Here is an 18,530-nt window from a genome sequence, read left to right on the forward strand (position 1 = left end):
TCCCAACATGGTGGATATCCGGCCTGTGTGAGGGCTGGCCCCGGAGACGAAGAGGCCAATGGCTTACCGCGAGAGGCCGGAGGGCAGGGAAGACAGCAGCCACTGGTCCAACCGGAGGCTCGGGAGGTGGTTACGGAGTGAATCTTCTGGAAGGCGGCTTTAAAGGCGCCGGGCCGGAGCGAAGGGCGTTTTGGTGCTGCCGTCGCCCGAGTCTGGGAGTGTGTGTGTGGGGAGGGGGGCGGCGCATTGGTGGCAGGAAGCGAGCTTCGCCGAGGTCGTCGCGGAACCAGCTGGTGACCCTGCAGGATGAACCACAAGAGCAAGAAGCGGATCCGCGAGGCCAAGCGGAGTGCGCGGCCGGAGCTGAAGGACTCGTTGGACTGGACCCGGCACAACTACTACGAGAGCTTCCCACTGAACCCGGCGGCTGTGGCGGTGAGCGGGCCGCGATCGCGGGCAGGGCGGACCACGGGCATCCGCCGGGGGCTGTGCCCACCTCTCCCGGGACCGGGTTCCGATGGCCTCGCCCGCACCCAGCGGAGGTCGGGGTCGTCGGCGCCCGTTCCAGGGCGGGCCTCCTTTCTCCTCGCCGCAGCCGCGCCTGCCGGGGGCATCTGGAGCCCCACGCCCTTGACGCCCTCCACGAGGCCTGTCACCCTGCACCCCTTTTGGGCAGCAGGGCCATAGGGAACCTGGGTGTTCAAGGCCACAAGTGGGAGACGCGAAGCCCCGCTTCCTTGGTGGGATGGCGGTTTTGCTGTGCCCGAATGCACGCAAGTCCTTTGCCCTCCCTAAGAGGAGCCAGAACTAGAATCTGACTCCTTGGGCATATGATTGCTTTGGGGAACACCCTTACCTGCCACCGGGCTTTTCTTTCTCTCTTTTTTTTTAAATTTGATGGGTCTTTTCCGATTCCCTCAGGACAATGTGGAAAGGGCAGACGCTTTACAACTGTCGGTGGAAGAATTTGTGGACCGATATGAAAGACCATACAAGCCCGTGGTTCTGCTGAATGCCCAAGAGGGCTGGTCTGCGCAGGAAAAGTGGACTCTGGAGCGCCTCAAAAGGAAATACCGGAACCAGAAGTTCAAGTGTGGCGAGGACAACGACGGGTACTCGGTGAAGATGAAGATGAAATACTACATCGAGTACATGGAGAGCACCCGCGATGACAGCCCCCTTTACATCTTTGACAGCAGCTACGGCGAACACCCCAAAAGAAGGAAACTTTTGGAAGACTACAAGGTGCCCAAGTTTTTCACCGATGACCTTTTCCAGTACGCAGGGGAGAAGCGCAGGCCCCCTTACAGGTAAATACTGGGCAGTGATGTGGTTATGATCTTGTCTCTGGCAACTAATCTTTTTTCTGAAACAGTGAATGGTTCTGCCTTGGTTGCATATGGAACTTAGAGGGCTTCCCATACCTGCCCAGGGACTCCTGCCTGATGCTGCCTGGGCATCAGATTTCTGAAAGCTCCCCCACGTGATCCAAGCATGCAATTGAAGTTGAACCAGTGATCTGTAAGGGACATTTTATTTTACTTAAATATTTATTTATTTTGGCTGTGCCAGGTCTTGGTTGCGGCATGCAGGCTCTTTTAAGTTGTGGCATGCAGGATTTAGTTCCCTTTTGTTGTTGTTTAGTCGCTCAGTCGTAGCCAACTTTTTTGCCACCCCAGGGACTGTAGCTCTCCAGGCTCCCCTGTCCATGGGATTTCCCAGGGGAAAATGCGGGAGTAGATTGCCATTTCCTACTCCAGGGGATCATCTCAGTCAAACCGCCATCTCCTGCATTAGAGGCGGATTCTCTACTGCTGAGCCACCAAAGAAGCCTCTAGTACCCTGACCAGGGATCAAACCTGGGCCCCCTCCATTGGGAGCTCGTAGTGTTAGCCACTGGACCATCGGGAAAGTCTCTGTAAGGGACATTTTAATAGCTAAAGTCCAGCAGTAAGCCACATCAGTGATTTTTCTGTTAGGAATCAGCCCATGTCTAATTTACTCAGCATTTCTGTATATCAGAATTTGCATAGTTTTCAAAATAACATTTGTGTAAAACTGAAAGCTGCTTTTGTGGCATGTATGTAGTTAAATTACACTGCACATCTTGGATGCTTCCATCCTTTAGGTGGTTTGTGATGGGGCCACCACGGTCCGGAACAGGAATCCACATCGACCCTCTGGGAACCAGTGCCTGGAATGCCTTAGTTCAAGGCCACAAGCGCTGGTGCCTGTTCCCTACCAGCACACCTAGGGAGCTCATCAAGGTGACTCGAGAAGAAGGAGGGAACCAGCAGGACGAAGCTATCACCTGGTTTAACATCATCTATCCCCGGACGCAGCTTCCAACCTGGCCACCCGAATTCAAACCCCTGGAAATCTTACAGAAACCAGGAGAGACTGTTTTTGTACCAGGTATACTTTCTTTGATTTCAGTAATCTGTCATTTTGGAGCACAGTTTATACAGTGAGTCAAAGAAATCCCTCTGCATGCTGACTCTGGGTGAACTGACTGGGGCCTGCCTCTGGCTGTGACGTGTTGCTGTGTAATCACCTGCTCAGGGGGCTGCTGTCCAGCTTTCTTGTAGCCTGTGTGTATAATGACTATTGAAAACTTCTTATCTGCTGGAGAGCCTATTCATTTTTATTCCTACTAGTTACCCAGTGTCTTTGTGTGTGTTCAGTGACTTGTGCTTATTTCCATAAATGGGGTTTTTGACACAGTGTAGCACTGGGTGGATTGAGTCAGGAAACAGTTACTTAAAAGCCAAGAGGCGGGAAATCCCACACCTGAAAATTACGCTTTGTTTTGATAGGCTAAGTGTTAGAATTGAGGGTATTTAAGATATGCACCCTCTTCCTAGAAACCGAAGAACTTGCTGCCTTTACAGTTTTGGTCACAGCTTTGGGTGGACAGGGCTGGACACATTTGTTCTGTAAAAGAGCCAGAGAATAAATATTTTAGGCACTGCAGGCCGGATGGTTTCTGTCGTAAGTGCTCAGCTCTGCCCAGGGGGCAGGAAAGCAGGCGTGTCCAGGCTCCAGTGAAACTTTGCACAAGCAGGTGGTTGGTGGCTCCTGCCTCAGGAAGACTGCTAAGCACACCGGGTCCTGGCTCTCTTAAGACTCTCCCTTGTGGACAGGAATCCCCAGTTTCTGAAGTTTGTGTTACATGTTATGTGAAATTTGTGTTGTAGGGCGATTGTGTGTAGAGCCCATTCCTGTTTAACCGTTTATTTGTTGGATTTCAGGAGGCTGGTGGCACGTTGTCCTCAATCTTGACACCACCATTGCCATCACCCAGAACTTTGCCAGCAGTACCAACTTCCCTGTTGTCTGGCACAAGACGGTAAGAGGGAGACCAAAGTTGTCAAGGAAATGGTATAGGTGAGAGACATTTTTGTTTTCTTATTTTTTGCTTTTGCTCCAGCTTCTACCCCAGAGATACAATGGCAAGAGTCCACTGCTGCTATAACATGTGCTGAGTTTAAGTCAGGCCTGGGAAACACTGGGGCTGCAAAACCTCGTGGGTAGAAGAGAGTGGGTCCAAGGTCAGGGCCAGTTCTCAGGATGCTTGCCAGCCTCGAGGTGACAGGCTCAGAATGCATGTTTGATCGAGGCCAGGCAGTCCCAACAAACACGGTCATAACTGGGATTGTTCGTCATTTTCTGTTTTCGTTTCTTTGGTTTTCGTTTTTTTTTTCCTCAAAGCTAGCTTTAGCAAAGGAAGCCATTTTTGTTTGGGTTTGATTTTGGTTGTTTTCTTTTCCTTATTCCAAAAGCTTTACCCCCATTTGAACTTATTACCTTCAGTTCTCGTGAGTGAGGTGACTGCCCTGGAGACTTAGCTCCTCTGTTTATCCACAGAACAGATACAGCACGGGCAGCGGCAGTGCAAGCCACCCCCAGCCACCCCGTGCCACTGTGTCCCAACCCTGACCTGGAGGGACCAGCTCTCGGGGTAAGAGAGGGATCCCGGCTTGCTCAGTGCTCAGCCTCCCTGCTGAGAGGGCCAGCAAGGGTGGTGGCTTTGTTCTCCCCGGACTCTCGGGCGTCCGAGGCCCACTGACTCCATCCCTCAGGCCGCTGTGTGCTGCCATCTGGTCCTTCCGAAAGGCCTTCCCAAACAGTGTGTCTTTTGTCCCCGGTTGCAGTGGCCGCCAGACGAGGTCCCTGAGGGGCGGGCTGGCGGCTGCCCCCCGACAGTCCCGTCCAGCTTTACCTTCCAGTGAGGGGGCACCCTCTCTGTCACCCGACGCTTCTTACCTCTCACAAACCTCGTTGTTTCTGCTCTTAACAAATAGAACATTAACTGAGCCCAGCTCCCATCACTGAGCACTGTGCTATGGAAAGGAGAGGTTAAAAAACATCAGCTAGGAAGGTGCAGGGAAGAGTACGAGGGAGAGAGACTGTTTCTCCTGAGACTGACTCAGGGACGTGCGGCCTCGTGTGGGCAGCACACGTGGCTTGTGAGCTCAGGTAGCGGCGAGTCGCGTGCGGCTAGTTTTCCTTTCAGGAAAGCCTGACCAGCAGGGGGCTCTGTGCCCGGCCTGTGGATCCTGTCTATCCTCAGCACCTTGCCGGCGCGTCTAGCAGAGGCAGGGCTCAACCCTGAGTCTGGGGCTCTGTGGGTGGCTGTCGCCGCACTGAGAGCACGTGTCTCGTCCCTCAGGATCTTGAAGCAGGAGCACCCAGAGTTGGCGGTCCTGGCTGACTCCGTTGACCTGCAGGAATCCACAGGGATCGCCTCCGACAGTTCCAGTGACTCCTCCAGCTCCTCCAGCTCCAGCTCGTCCGACTCAGACTCAGAGGTGAGGCTGCGCTCACTCCCCAGTCCTCCAGGGCAGGGCACCCTGGAAAAACCAGAGGGGACTTTGTGCCTCCTTCCCAGGAGGGAGCAGTGTTTCACCTTCTTTTTCCAAGAACTACAACTGCCCCCAGTCCTTCTGTGGGGTAAAGTTTGCCCATTTTATAGCTCTGAAGGTGTTAATCGTTAAAATAGTCACTGGGCTTCCCAGGTGGTGCGAGTGGTAAGGAACCTGCCTGCCAATGCAGGAGACATAGGAGACACAGGTTCGATACCTGGGTTGGAAAGATCCCCTCAACCTACTCTAGTATTCTTGCTGGAGAATGCCGTGGACAGAGGAAGCTGGCGGACTATGGTTCATAGGGTCGCAAAGTGTCGGGGATGCCTGAAGCGACTTCACCTGCACGCACACGTGCACGCAGAGTGGTCTCTAGGGGTGAGAAGTAGCTGAAGATTCGGTGAAGTAAATGATGCAGGATGACACAGCTGGGGACAGTGGGGTTGGGGTTGAAACTTCAAGCATTCTCCAGACCGAAAGCCCACGTTAGGAATTTCCGTGGATGGTAAATAATAAGCCTAGAGGGAGTTGCCTCGTGTCCAGTGGTTAGGACTCTGCTTTCACTGCTGAGGGCCCAGGTTCAGTCCCTGGCTGCCTCCGACTGACGCCTCGTTTTTCTCCTTCCGCATCCAGTGCGAGTCTGGCTCTGAAGGCGAAGGCACGATGCACCGCAGGAAGAAGAGGCGGACGTGCAGCATGGTGGGGAACGGGGACACCACCTCGCAGGATGACTGCGTGAGCAAAGAGCGCAGCTCCTCCAGGTGACCGCGCGTGGCTGTCGTCTGTGTGCGAGGACGCGCCTGCAGCCTGCGGCAGAGCCCCGGGGCAGCCCCGTGGGTCCTGCAGACCGGGGAGGGCCGGCGAAAGCCAGAGAATGAGGACCTCTGGGGCACGGGAGCCGTTCACTCAGTGTTTGCAACAGTAGCTCTCTTCTCTGCTACCATTGCAAATGCACGTGGCTTGTTTTATGCATAAGGATGAGGATCTGTGTGAATGGTGCCAAGGGAAACCTTGACGTTATTTAATAAAAGTTAAATTCATCTTATATCTTTGAAATTTTTTTTCCTGGAGAACACCAGAATCTCCTCTCATTGCTCTTCTTGCTGTGACCTTGGGAGAAAAGACTGACTCTGCTGGTGGGTGGTGGCTGCCCTCGATGGGGAAATGATGGTTCGTTATCGCAGTAAAGGGGGAAACACTGAAAAGTTGTCCCCAAGCTTCTGAAGAGTCTGAGGCGTGGCCTCCTGCTTTTTCTCCCAGTTTGCCACTGATCCATGGAGCACTTGCAGATTTTTTCAATAAAATCTTAATCATGTCTCCAGTGGGGTTTTGTTTTTGTGTTAAACCTGAGTGAGAGAATTCCCTGGTGGTCCAGTGGTTAGGACTCTGAGCTTTCACTGCCAAGGGTCTGGGTTCAGTCCCTGAACTTGGGGAACTTAGATCCCACAAGCCTAAACAAACTAAATTATTTTAAGAAAAAAAATCAGTTGGATCTAAATAAGTTAAAACTTCAGATAAAATCAATAAACTAACCTTTTTGCAAGTGGCTACCCCAGTGCTGTACACATGCCAGGCTCCCACTGAAGTGTGCAGACCCTGCCTGCGTCCCGGGTCTTTAAACCCCAGAGCCTGTTGTCCACGTGCTGCTAGCTGAAGTGTCACTGGGGCGGCATTAAGAGGGATGGTTTCTGGGAAGACAATGAAATCCTGAAGCTCTTGGGATTCTGTCCGAAGTCCCTACCTGCTGCAGCTGATGCCACTGTTAAGTTCTTGGTGTCTCCAAGCAGCCTGGCACTTGCTTCAATGTGACAGCAGTGGAGGACCCACATTCCTCTCTGTCATCTCTTCCTCATTCTCTGGGGTCTGGTTGGCATCCCGTGGGGGCTATTTGGGTGTCCTAAGCAGATGAATTGATCCCACTGGATCATGCAGTTCTCAGCCTTAGTTGTCCTTTCCAGCCTTAGATTTCTCTTCTTGCCTGGTTTCTATTGTTGTAGACTTTTATCTGCCCCTGGGGTATGACTTTGTATTCATGCCCTGTAAGGAAAGTGTTTGGAGAAGGCCCTGCCATTGTTTCAGCCGGGGCCCTCGGGGTTCTGCTTGTAACCTTTCCTTCCCCTTTGCAGCAGCCCTGCTGTCTACCTGCTGATCACCGGCGGTTGTACTTTCCTTGACAGGATTAGGGACACTTGTGGAGGCCGCGCTCACCCCTGAGCTGAAGCTCTCCCTGAGGGGGCTCCGTGGGAGCTGTTGGCAGCCACTCACCTGTCTTCCTGTCTTCTGCTCCTACCTTCTCCTTTGTCTTCTTTGAATTTGGATAATCCTCTCTGGCCCAAGCTCATGTCTCCGGTCAAATGCTGTTTTTTCTCTGCTGACTGAGACTAGATTGTCAAGAAGTTAGAAAAATTCAGCACGCTCGGCGAAGCACCGAAGGCCGCTGTGACGTCAGGTGAGAAGGTTCTGTGCTGCTTTAAAACCGTGCTGGTCGACCAACTGCAAGCCTGGAGGGCTCTGGTCCTTTGAATGTCTTGGCGCCTTGCTGGTATTGGTGAGGGACCCCCGCCATCCACACGTAGCCGGCTGCACGCAAGCAGAGATGCCAAGAGTGGTGAGTGGACTCTGAGTCCCGTGTGAACCAGTTATGGAAACGAAGGACCCGGAGAGCACCGCCTTCCTGTGGGCCATTATCTGTCCAGAAATGCAGTTGGCAGGAGAAACCCGGCCGGGGGCCAGCGCCACTCATTCACCCACTGCCTAGTGCGGTCTTAGCGTTCATCACCTTTTCTCTGTGGTCAGAGAGGCTGTGAGATTCCAAGGATATTTTCATGTGGTGTGTTTTGTGGGGGAAGGATGACACATTGGGCTTGTTGGGTTGATGATCAGAGTGGAAAAGGTGTTCAATGTGTTGTCATCACAAAACTGAAGTTATAAACGACCAGGTTCTTACAAATTTGTTCCTGTCTTTCCCACCACGTGTGTGACCCCTGAGTCAGAAGTTTTTCGCTCTCCAAGAGGCTTCATAATTAACAGCCTCATATTTTGGACCTGGAGACATTAGGTGGGCAGTCCTGTTAGCAGCCAGGAATAAATGCAGAGGTGGTGCCTCTGGTCTTTGGGATCTGTTTAGGTTTCTAAATAACTCTGGTTTAAATAGTTAGAGGTTGACCAGCAGATTCCATCTCTTGCCCTCTCGATTCACCTGCTTGCCTTCATCTGTCTCCAAATTCAACTAAAGTGTTATAAAAATAAGAGGAGGCTGTCAGGACACATCCAGTGACAATTTCCAGGTTGGACTGCGGGAGGGAAGGGCACCAGCAGGTGCAGGCAGAGGAGCCTCACCAGCGCCAGCAGGCACAGAGGAGTGGGCCATCAACTGGAGTCCTACCCATTGGCTCTCAGAATCCTCCCTTAAAGTGGGTGTGATCAGGGAATCCTGTTTACTTGTCTACAGACCAGTCATCCCTTCCTAACTCCCTGGGTTGGTCATGTGGCTTTACTCTAGAAGGCTGGTCCCCTATTTTGTCTTTGCCCAAATTTCTGCATTCTGAAAGGCCAACCAAAACTCATGTGTGGATTGGATGGAACTTCTGCTCTTTTCCTAGTATCAGTCTACCTACTACCAGTCTACCCGCCCCCCGCCCCCCAACACACACACACACACCCTCTGGCCCCCGGGTGTTGTCTGTGCCTGTGAGTGCTCGGTTACTGAGTGGTATCTGACACTGTGACGCTATGGACTGGAGCCCTCCAGGCTCCTCTCTCCGTGGGATTTCCCAGGCGAGAATACTGGAGTCGGGTACCATTCCCTTCTCCAGGGGATCTTCCCGACCCAGGGACTGAACCCGAGTTTTCTGCATTGCAGGCAGATTCTTTACCACTGAGCCACCAGGGAAGCTCGGGAAGTGTCTCTAGGTGTGAGGAGTCCAGACCCTGAAGGGATCATCCAGAGATCGCATTCATATCTGAACGGCGTTCCTCCTCCTTTTTAAAAAGCTTGTCTTGACATCTTGAAAGTGCTTCTTTCTTCCCCCCAGGGTTGCTGCCGGGCTGTCACACTTCCTTTCCTCTCTAACCCATACCAACTGCTTCTCCCTCAGCTTCAGTGGAAAGGATCAAACCACCGGACAGGCCGCCTGCCGCCAGGGGGCGTGGTGGGCATGGTGAAGTAGAAGTTAGGTTGGAGAGCCTAGCCACCCAGTTTTACTTCCCCAGATGCCAAAGGTAATTCCTGTTTGATAAACAACATCCAGAAATAAGAGATCCAGCCTGTGTGACAGGCCCTCAGTCCCCTCTCCTGAAAGTGCCTGGGTGGCACAGGTTACACCACTTGGTTCCCGCCACCCTGTGAAGGACTGTGGGACCCTCCTTCACTGTCTTAGCCGGGTGAGATTCAGCAGCAGCCTTTTACTGTCACTGTGCCAGGCAAACACACCGCTGTGGGCGAAAAGTAGGAAAGAAAGCAGTGGAGTGTGGCCAGGTGGTCACTGTGAGGCAGGAAGTGGGGTCCAAGGGCCCATCTGTTCTAAAACCAACCCTTCTACCCACCTGGCATGAGCTGCTCCTTTGAGTGGTGTCAAGGACAGTAAGGAGAAAGATAAAACATTAAACTATTTTTAGAGATTATTCTCTGAGATGACAACTGATGTTAAAACCAACAGCGGGGGGGTTGGCGGGGGGACGTCCCTGGTGGCCCAGTGGCTATGACACTGGACTCCCAATGCAGGGAGCCTGGGTTCAGTCCCTGGTCAGGGTAACTAGATCCCGACATACCGCCACTAAAGATCATGTTTACCCCAGGAAGATCGAAGATCCCACATGCTGTAACTGAAACTCAGTGCAGCCAAATAAATAAACGTTAAAAACAGAAACCCAACAAACTGGGTCCTAGAAGAAAGGATCTGGACTAATAACTACTGAAGAGGAGGATCGGGGTGCGTGAGACCAGAGTCGGGGACCTGAGACATCTGGGTCTGTGGAGACGAGGGAGGTCACGAAAGGCTTTACCATCAGCCCAAGGTCGCCAGTGTTGCACACTGGTAAGTGCCTCTGAGGTCTGTAGTGCCGTGATGTTGAAGGTGACTCCTGTGAGGGGAGAGCCCAAAAACAGGAACATCGTTCACATTTTGCTCAGCTTGTAGATGCCCATTTGTTCATTATTAAAACATTCAACAAACGTTGGAGCTCCAGGCTCTGTTCTAGGTGTTGGAGGCGCCACACGGACAAGCCCAGATCCCTGACCTCCTAGATCTTCACGGACTGTGAGGGTGCTGTTGTTCATAAGGGCTACGAATGGGTCAGGGCAGGGAGAACCGTACACGTCCATCTACATGATCAGAAAAGCAAGTCTAACCCTAAGTACAAGTTAATGAAATCTTCATAAAGGAACATAATTCTAATTTTAGCTGTATTTTTAACTGAGGACACAGCTTCTTTGTAAATCAGCTAAAGGTATTTAAGGAGCAGCACAAAAATTGCTGGTACAAGTGCTTTACAAATTTTTTAGAGATTCTGCCTCTATGTACTTTAAGATGCTAGATAAGAGTTGGAGTGGACAGGGATTTTGTGGTAAACGTAAAAAGTACTGTTTAGGAAGTAGGCATTTAAGCACGCAGCCATATATTTCTTGAATTGTATGTAGCATTTCCACAAATAAGTATTTTTGTCACTTGTACTGGGTCCTGCTGATGGTTCCACGTGGAGTCTGGTTTCTTCTCACTCCTGCCTCCCTAGCTTCTGTCATGATGATACATCAAAACTGCAGGAGCCCTCCCAGGATGGCTTTTAACTTTGTCTCATCTGTAGTTCAAGTTCAAAAACTTTGAACACCTCACACCCATCCTCTGTTCTGGGAGCAGGAGGACTGACCTCGCCTGCTCTCTCCACGGAGGCTGGACACTACAGAGGAACTGGGACCATCTGCCGAGTACCTGGTGCCTCCTCAGTCATTAAGGCAAGCACGCTGAGCGCCTGCTGTTTCTGCTTTAGTTTTTCTTGTGGGGACTGTCACCAAGTCCTGGGAGTGCTGGGGGACAGCCACCACTGGATCGGCATTTTTAACTTGGACCGCGGTGAAACTTGTTCATCATTTTAAATAAAGCAACTTGATTTGGGGTTGGGTTTTCTGCATTATCTTGTCCTCGTTTTCATTCTCACTCATCTGAAAGTTAACAGAGTGTACTGAGTTTGTCCGCACAAAAGGACCTCTTAAAAATACACTTGACCCTTGAACAACTCAGGGTTTAGGGGTACGATCCTCCCTATGCACAGTGGAAAATCCAAGAAAAGCTGAGAGCCAGCCCTCCATATCCAAGTTTCACAGTTCTTCAGCCAGCCTCGGATTGCATAGTACTGCAGTTCCTGTTTAATGGAAAAATATCAGCATGTAAGTGGAACCATGCACTTCAAACGCATGTTGTTCAAGAGTCAACTGTACACTTTAAAACAGAGGACACAGGTGACAAATATAAGGCCCAAACACTTTGAGTGCAAGTCCCCCAGTGGTCAAAAGCTAGCAGCCAGGAGAAGAACCTCATTCCACATTTCAGAGTAGTGGGCATTTTTATCAACCTCCACTAAAATTCCCTTTGTGTGTCCCCCTAACGTTATGTGATGCAGGATTAAGCTCACCCTGCTGTTGGAATCTTGTTTGTTGTAACTAGAGCTCAAGAGGAAGCTTAAGAGTGTTCTTGCATCTTCCTTTTAAAAAGAAGCACTGGGTGGGGCGGGTGATGGGTGGGTTGGACCTCATGGTCCAGTGGTTGAGGGCCTGGGTTCCATCCCTGGTTGGGGAAGTAGGCCTCACATGCTGCAACTAGGAGTCTCCATGCCACAACTAAAGAACCTGCAGCGAAGATTCAGCGTGCTGCAACCAAGACCCAGCAAAGCCAAATGAATAAAAGTAAAATATATTTTTTAATTAAAAAAGAAGCATTCCTTCCAGGATCTTACATCAGCTATCAACTCAGACACTGCTTTTCCCAAAAAAGAATGCATCCTAAGCAAAAACCCGGGGCCTGGTTTTTTCAATATTAGTCCTATGCTTGGCATGGCACCTTACAAACTTTGTCCACTGTTTGTTGTTTTTTTTAAAGAAAAAAACTAGGGCAGGGTTTGGGAGTGGTAAGGGAAAAAGGTTTTCTGTTACATTTATCTCCAAGCTACACTGTTCAGTAACAGCCCTGGAAGGGTCTGGAGAAGCAAAAACGGTAGACGTCTTTTTTTTCATTCTACCCTCTCCTACATTACAGAATTATTCAAAGAAGAAAGACTGTAGAGAAAATCGAATTTGACCTTGAAGCCCGTCTTTGGGGGCAGCCTCCACACCCTGAGGCTGTATGGAGGCCTGCTGGGTCCAGACCGGAATGGGGCATTCACGCACCAGCACCTGGAAAAGTCCTCCGTGAGAATGAATATATCAAGGCAACCCCAAAGAGTAAAGCCGCTGGCCGTGGGTCTAGAAAGCGGCTGAAAGTAAGCAAAGCTGGTGTTCGGCTTTCATTGTCCTACAGCCTTTACCTTGCCCCCAGCATTCCCTGGCTGTGCCGTGCTTAGTCACTCAGTCGTGTCCTACTCTGTGCGACCCCATGGACTGTAACCTGCTAGACTCCTCTGTCCATGGGATTCTCCAGGCAAGAATACGGGAGTGGGTTGCCATACCCTTCTCCAGGGGATCCTCCCGACCCAGGGATCGAACCCAGGTCTTCCGCATTGCAGGCAGATTCTTTACCGTTTGAGCCACCAGGGAAGCCCTAGCAATTCCAAAATGCTCAAAAGATTACTTGTGCGGGGCTAAAATGATGCCGAAAGGACCCCGGAATGCTGGGTATTTCATCCTAGTTTTAAAAAGAAGCCTAAGCCTAAAGTGTCGGGCCTACCTGGGTCTCAAGAGCGCTTCCCAAGGGGCTCTTGTCCCCAGCATCTTGAGTCACTGGGAGATCGAGGACGTAGGGGGCGGGCGGGGGGCGTGCCGTGGCGGGGACTCCGCCCCGGGGCGTGGCGCGGGCGGGGCGAGGCGGGCTCCCTCGGGGTCCCCGCGGGCGGGCACTCGGGTGGCCGCGGCGCGATGGAGGCGCCGGCCGAGCTGCTGGCCGCACTGCCCGCGCTGGCCACTGCGCTGGCCCTGCTGCTCGCCTGGCTGCTGGTGAGGCGCGGGGCGGCCGCGAGCCCGGACCCCCAGGAGCCCGCGCCCCCAGAGCCCGCTCCTCCGGCAGAGGCCAGCGTGAAGCCCGCGCCGCCCGGCCCCTGTGCCGCGGAGCCGGCGGCCGCGCCCGAGGGGCTGGGGGAGCCCGCGCGGCCGGACGAGCCCGAGGCCGCGCCGGCGGAGGCGGAGGAGCAGGCCGCCGAGGAGAGGCAGGTACGGACCCGCCCTCCCGGGCGCCCCTTCCCACCCCGGGGCCCGGTTCCCCCCGCGATTCGGCGCCCCCGGCCGAGCCGAGAACCGGGCCCCCAGCCTCGGGCCGGGCTGCCCCAAGAAGGGCAGAGCCGGCGATCGGCAGGAAGGGAAGGTCCCGGCGTGCAGACTCTCAGCCCTCCCTCAAAGTGTGGCAGAGCCTCGGAGTTGTGGGTTGTCGCCAGGCTGGCTTTCCTCTGCTTGGCCTCTCCTCCCCTGGCACGGGTCACACCCACCCCCCTCACACACACACGCACACACACACACACCCCTCACCCCTCGCCCACGGGATTTCAAACGCACGTGTATGTGGCTTGTTTCCAGGGCTTCAAGGATGGCGGTTGTCCTGACAGTAATATAATAAAATAGAATACTTAAAAGAAGGAAAACTGCGTTTTCTTTTTAGGCCAATTTGGAATTCGGATTCCTGAGCCATTTATGTGTGAAACCCATTGGGTGGGGCTGAAAGAAAAGTACGGGACCATTGCAGTCCTTTTTGTTGTCCTTTGCAAACTGCAGGGTGCTCTGCACACCTCACCTGGGGCTGCAGATAAGCCTGGCCAGTGTGCAGTGAGCAAGCAGGATAAAGCCTCCCTGCAGTGCAGCTGAGCACCCCCAAAGCCCACCCTCCTGCTTTTGCTGTCCTGCAGCTCTGTCCTGACCCCTCAGTATTGCTTCAGGATAGCCAGAGAGGTAAGTCCTTAGTAGAACTAAGAGCTTCAGGATCTTAGTTCCCCAACTAGGGATCAAACCTGGGCCCCCAGCAGTGGAAGCGCACACAGAGTCCTAACCACTGGACCACTAGGGAATTCCCCGATGTAACTCTTGACATTGGAAATCTACTTGCTAGCCGCACATTCCCAGGATTTCAGCGCCCTTGGACCTTTGGGGCCAGCGCCAAGGGCCCTGAGCCTGATCAGAACGCCTTGTTCTGACTCCTAGGCTCCTTTCCTTTCAAGGGAGGCTGGCCGGGACGGTGGAAACCATGAGCAAGTGGTTTTGGTGCATTGTCAGCGTGCCTGCAGTGCCCACTCTGAATTTTCCTGGACTCAATGGTTTATACTGGAGAGAACCCTTTGATGGGAGGAGGAGGCAGCAAGGCTGGGTGGAGGCATGCTGAGTAATTGTTCCAGACCCCCTGTGAGCAGGTGCTTTGCTTGACAAGAGGGTGACTAATTGTGTCATTAGAGTGTATTCTAACCAGCTTGAGCAGGGCTGCTGTATTATTCTTCCCAAGGAGCACGGAGGCCCTGCTGTTCTTGCTGCCCTCACCTGTGGTATTGGCAGGTAGGGTTTGGACACGTGCTGATGTGTTAGCTTTGCTCCCGTGTTTAGGATTCTCTTGGGAACAGGAGACGCATAGGGGCTATCCTCAGGCAGCCACTTGCTCTCAATCGGCCATGCTCCTACAGTGAACACATTGGCCCCTTTTCATCCAGAGGCAGGTTCTGGACTGAACTTTAAAATGTCCTTTATGTTCTTCCCTGGCGGTCCAGTGGTTAAGACTCCACATTTCCTCTGCAGAAGCCTGGATTCAATCTCTGGTCGGGAAGCCAAGATTCCGAATGCCAGGCAGTGCACTCGTGCGGTGCAGCCAAAAATTAATTAATGAAAAAAATTTTAAAGTCCTTTAGTAGTGCTCGGTCATCTCCTGATCTTCCAGATTACAGTGCTTCTGAAAGAAGTTTCTACAAGGCCTCTAGGCTGTCAGCAATATGTCTAGGTAACGGGTTTCGTGGTGGCTTAAAAAGAAGCCGTATCTGCCTCTCCCTAGGAGAAAGCAAGTCCTGTGAGGGTGAGTAGAGGCTCTGAAGGACAAGGCGCCTTATGGAGGCTCACGTGTTGGGCACAGACTCGGAGCTGAACCCGATGCACTGCCCAAGCGGATGACCGTGACAGCTGAGGCTTGTGTGTCCATCCTTCGTCTCCACGTCCTGACCTGACGTGATCCAGGCAACAGGAGAATTAAGTCTGTTTTCCTCCCTTGGAGGTCTTGCCCCTCCCTTTTGGGTTCAGGTCTCCAGCCTCTTCTGAGCTATCAAACCCCTGTCGACTCCAACTGTGCATAAGGCCCAGGACCAGGTGCTGGGGACACATATCAGCTGTTCCCGACTCCTCTGCCTTGCTAAGAAACTGTCCGGAAATGGACTTGGGGATTTTCAAGAGCGGGTCCCAGGGACTTCCCTGGTGGACCAGTAGCTGGGACTCCGAGTTCCCAATGCAGGGGGCCTGGGTTCCATCCCTGGTCAGGGAACTGGATCCCACATGCTGCAACTAGGAGTTCAAATGCTGCGACTAAGACCCAGTGCAGCCAAATAAATAAATATTAGGGGAGAAAAAGAGCAGGTCTCTGTACTTTCTCCTGATGACCATGCTGCCCCGTCTTGGAGAGCAGGCCAGAAGGCCCGCTGGGAAAAGTAACTCACGTCTGGGTTTGGGGCTGCCGTCAGCCAGCCTCGGGTCTATCTGTCACTAAGGAAACGACAGCAGTGGGAGAGCAGGCGGGCCCAGCCCCAGCCTGGCAGAGCAGCACTTAACTCACCTCTCCCCTCCCCCCTGCTTTTTCCATTAACCAAGCCCCTTCTAATCCAATCATCTTCCTTCCCAGCGAGGCCTGGGAGGCCCCCGGGCAGCTGCTGCCCAGGCTCACAAAGCTGATTATTGAGAAGCATCCAAAGCCCAAGGAAGCCGCCTTCCGCTGCGGCTGTGGGTCACGGGGAAGCGACCCCGAGGTGCAGAATCAAGTCGCATGAAGGCCCTCGATGGGCTGGGAGGCTGAGCAACCGCTGAGGGAAAGGGGGTTAGATCAGGCAGGCTGGGGAGGCTGAGCGGAGAGCAGTGTCGTATTATTAAACTGCCTGTCATTTCTCTGAGGAATTAGTGTGGAAGTGTGCAGGGATGGAGGCGGGCATGCCCACCGTCACCAAGAATTATGGAGAATGATGTCAAGAACAAAGCTGGTCCCTTGTAAGGCCAGGAAGCAGTGCTTTCCGGTGCTGAGGTCATTGTTGTTTAGTCCATTCAGTTGTGTCCGACTCTTTGCGACCCCATGAACAGTACCCCACCAGGCTTCTCTGTCCATTGGATCTTCCAGGCAAGAATGCTGGAGTGGGTTGCCATTTCTTTCTCCAGGGGATCTTCCTGTCCCAGGGATCGCACCCATGTCTCCTGCATTGGCAGGCAGATTCTTCACCACTGAGCCACCTGGGCAGCCCACAAGGTACAGGTTAAGATTTAGGATTTGCAGACCTCTCACCTAATGGAGATGTGGATTCCAGCAGGGCTGTATCATACGATGCCAAACAGAGGTCATGGACAGAGGATCAATGTCACTCAGTAGTAGTAGAGTGGAATCGCTCTGTCTTAGACATCCTGGTGCTCAGGCCCTCAATCAGCTCAGAAATGGAAAAGGGACTTCTTCTAAGGCTGCTGGCCAATGCAGACGCTTAAAGATTGAAGGAGACTAAGAGACAGGAAAGACAAATGAAATACCTGGTCCTTGATTGGATTCCAGATGGGGTGGGAAGCTATAAAGAATATTTTAGAGATAACTGGATCATGTTTCAAATGAATGATTTATTAGATCATTTTATTGTATCGATGCTCACTTTCTTGAGCGTGATGCTGGCATTGTGGTAATATATAGAAAAATGTTCTTAGGAAGATGCATGCTGAAACATCTAGGGATAACATGTCATGATTCAGATAGTTACACACACACACATGTCATGGATGTGTATGGAGAGAGAGTACAGAGATGGAAAAATGTTAACAATTGGTGAATCTAAGTGAAAGGGTATAGGAGAGTTCATTGTATTATTCTTCTCTGTATGTTTGGGATTTTCCAACATCCAATGCTGAGAAAGAGGAACCTGATGGGGAATTTCTCAGGAAAGGGCTTGGTGTTTCAGGCACTCTGAGGGTGCCGATTTGATTGAGCTGCACAGCCTCCTTTGTCTGCCCTCACCATGCAGCTGGGCCCCTGTTCGCCTTTCTGACATTATCTTGCTGTTGGGCCCATCTTGATACCAGCCTTGTCACCACAGGTCTGTCCCCCAGGGAGCTGCAAAGCCCCTAGCCTTCTCAGAATGACCAAGAAGGTAAATCCCATCCCCTATCATCTGTCCTGACCTTTGTTAATTTTTTTTCTTTATTGTGTTTTCTTTTCTTTTTCTCTTTTGTGTCCTGAGCTTTGTGATGTCAATGTAGCCCCACTTTCTGTTCTCCTAACAGAAGTCTGTTTAGTGGATGGCCAAACAGGTATCTGGCAGTTGTTCATACCACTTTGAGTCTTGTCCTTTGGTCCTCTCAGGCTCCTATAACACAGAGTACTACTATAGATTGGACTTCACTGGCAGTCCATTGGCTAAGAATCCATGTTTCCACCACAGGCGGTATAGGTTTGATCCCTAGTCAGGGAACTAATATCCCGAATGCCCTGTGGAGTGGCCACACACACAAAAAAAATTGTTAAACAACAGACATTTATTTCTGCCAGTTCTGAAGATTGAGGAGTCCAAGATCAAGGTACCAGCAGATTCGGTTCAGGATGAGAACCCACTTCCCAGCTAGCCAACTGCTGTGTCCTCACACAGCACAGAAAACAGTCAGGTGTCTTCCTCTTCTACTAAGGGCCTAATCTCATCATGGGGGATCCAAGGTCATGACCCCATTAAATCTAATTGCCTCCTGAAGGCCCCACCTCCAAGTGGGGGTTCAGAACTGGGGTTCATATGCTGAACAGCATATGAATTCTGGGGGATACAAAAACAGTCTGCAACAGATCTAGTGATTTTCTGGGGGTGAAGGGACAGAATCCAAATGTTAGCAAACTGGTAGACGTAAGTCAGGGAAAAAAGCTGAACACAGAACAGGAATAATGGGACTTCCCTGGTGGTCCAGTGGCTAAGACTCCACATTGCCAATGCAAGGGGCCCAGGTTCCATTCTTGGTCAGAGAACTAGATCCCCCAGGCACGACGAAGATCAAAGATCCAGCATGCCACACGCAACTAAGACCTGGCACAGCCAAATAAATAAACATATATATTAAAAATTTAAAAAATCACGGGAATAGTCTCTTCACAATAATTACAACAATGTACATCAACAGAGGATGAGATGGTTGGATGGCATCACTGACTCAATGGACATGAGTTTGAGTAAACTCCAGGAGTTGGTAATGGACAGGGAAGCCTGGGGCGCTGCAGTCCATGGGGTCACAAAGAGTCGGACACAACTGAGCGACTGAACTGAACATCAACTAAAAAGATGATG

General features: G+C 51.9%; 2 protein-coding genes across 5 annotated transcripts in view; both read left to right on the forward strand.

The window, feature by feature from the left end:
- Window positions 1–60: 60 nt before the first annotated feature.
- JMJD6 (jumonji domain containing 6, arginine demethylase and lysine hydroxylase) lies at window positions 61–10,970 on the forward strand. Of its 4 annotated transcripts, XM_052658117.1 has the most exons (8): window positions 61–435; window positions 922–1,310; window positions 2,129–2,415; window positions 3,252–3,349; window positions 3,873–3,961; window positions 4,673–4,811; window positions 5,499–5,626; window positions 7,043–10,970. In XM_052658117.1, exons 1-8 carry the CDS (start codon window positions 307–309, stop codon window positions 7,077–7,079), a joined length of 1,296 nt encoding a protein of 431 aa, XP_052514077.1. In that variant the 5' UTR covers window positions 61–306; the 3' UTR covers window positions 7,080–10,970. The 4 variants fall into 4 exon arrangements, 3 of the variants coding, with proteins under 3 accessions (XP_052514077.1, XP_052514078.1, XP_052514079.1); XR_008201030.1 differs by lacking the exon at window positions 7,043–10,970 and having other exon boundaries at window positions 63–435; window positions 3,252–3,387; window positions 3,868–3,961; XM_052658118.1 differs by lacking the exon at window positions 3,873–3,961 and having other exon boundaries at window positions 63–435; window positions 3,252–3,387; window positions 6,992–10,970.
- Window positions 10,971–12,927: 1,957 nt separating this feature from the next.
- Window positions 12,928–18,530, forward strand: part of MXRA7 (matrix remodeling associated 7) — a 30,957-nt gene continuing 25,354 nt past the window's right edge. The window contains exon 1 of the mRNA XM_052658643.1: window positions 12,928–13,218. Within this exon, the coding sequence (XP_052514603.1) occupies window positions 12,928–13,218 (291 nt within the window). The remainder of the gene's footprint in view (window positions 13,219–18,530) is intronic.

Source organism: Budorcas taxicolor, chromosome 19 (assembly GCF_023091745.1).
Source record: "Budorcas taxicolor isolate Tak-1 chromosome 19, Takin1.1, whole genome shotgun sequence".
Lineage (NCBI taxonomy): Eukaryota > Metazoa > Chordata > Mammalia > Artiodactyla > Bovidae > Budorcas > Budorcas taxicolor.

Coding starts and splice junctions, on each gene's coding strand:
- JMJD6 (XM_052658117.1), top strand. CDS start 307: ATGAACCACAAGAGCAAGAAGCGGATCCGCGAGGCCAAGCGGAGTGCG. Junction 1,311..2,128: donor AAGCGCAGGCCCCCTTACAG/GTAAATACTGGG, acceptor TCCATCCTTTAG/GTGGTTTGTGATGGGGCCAC. Junction 4,812..5,498: donor CGTCCGACTCAGACTCAGAG/GTGAGGCTGCGC, acceptor TTCCGCATCCAG/TGCGAGTCTGGCTCTGAAGG.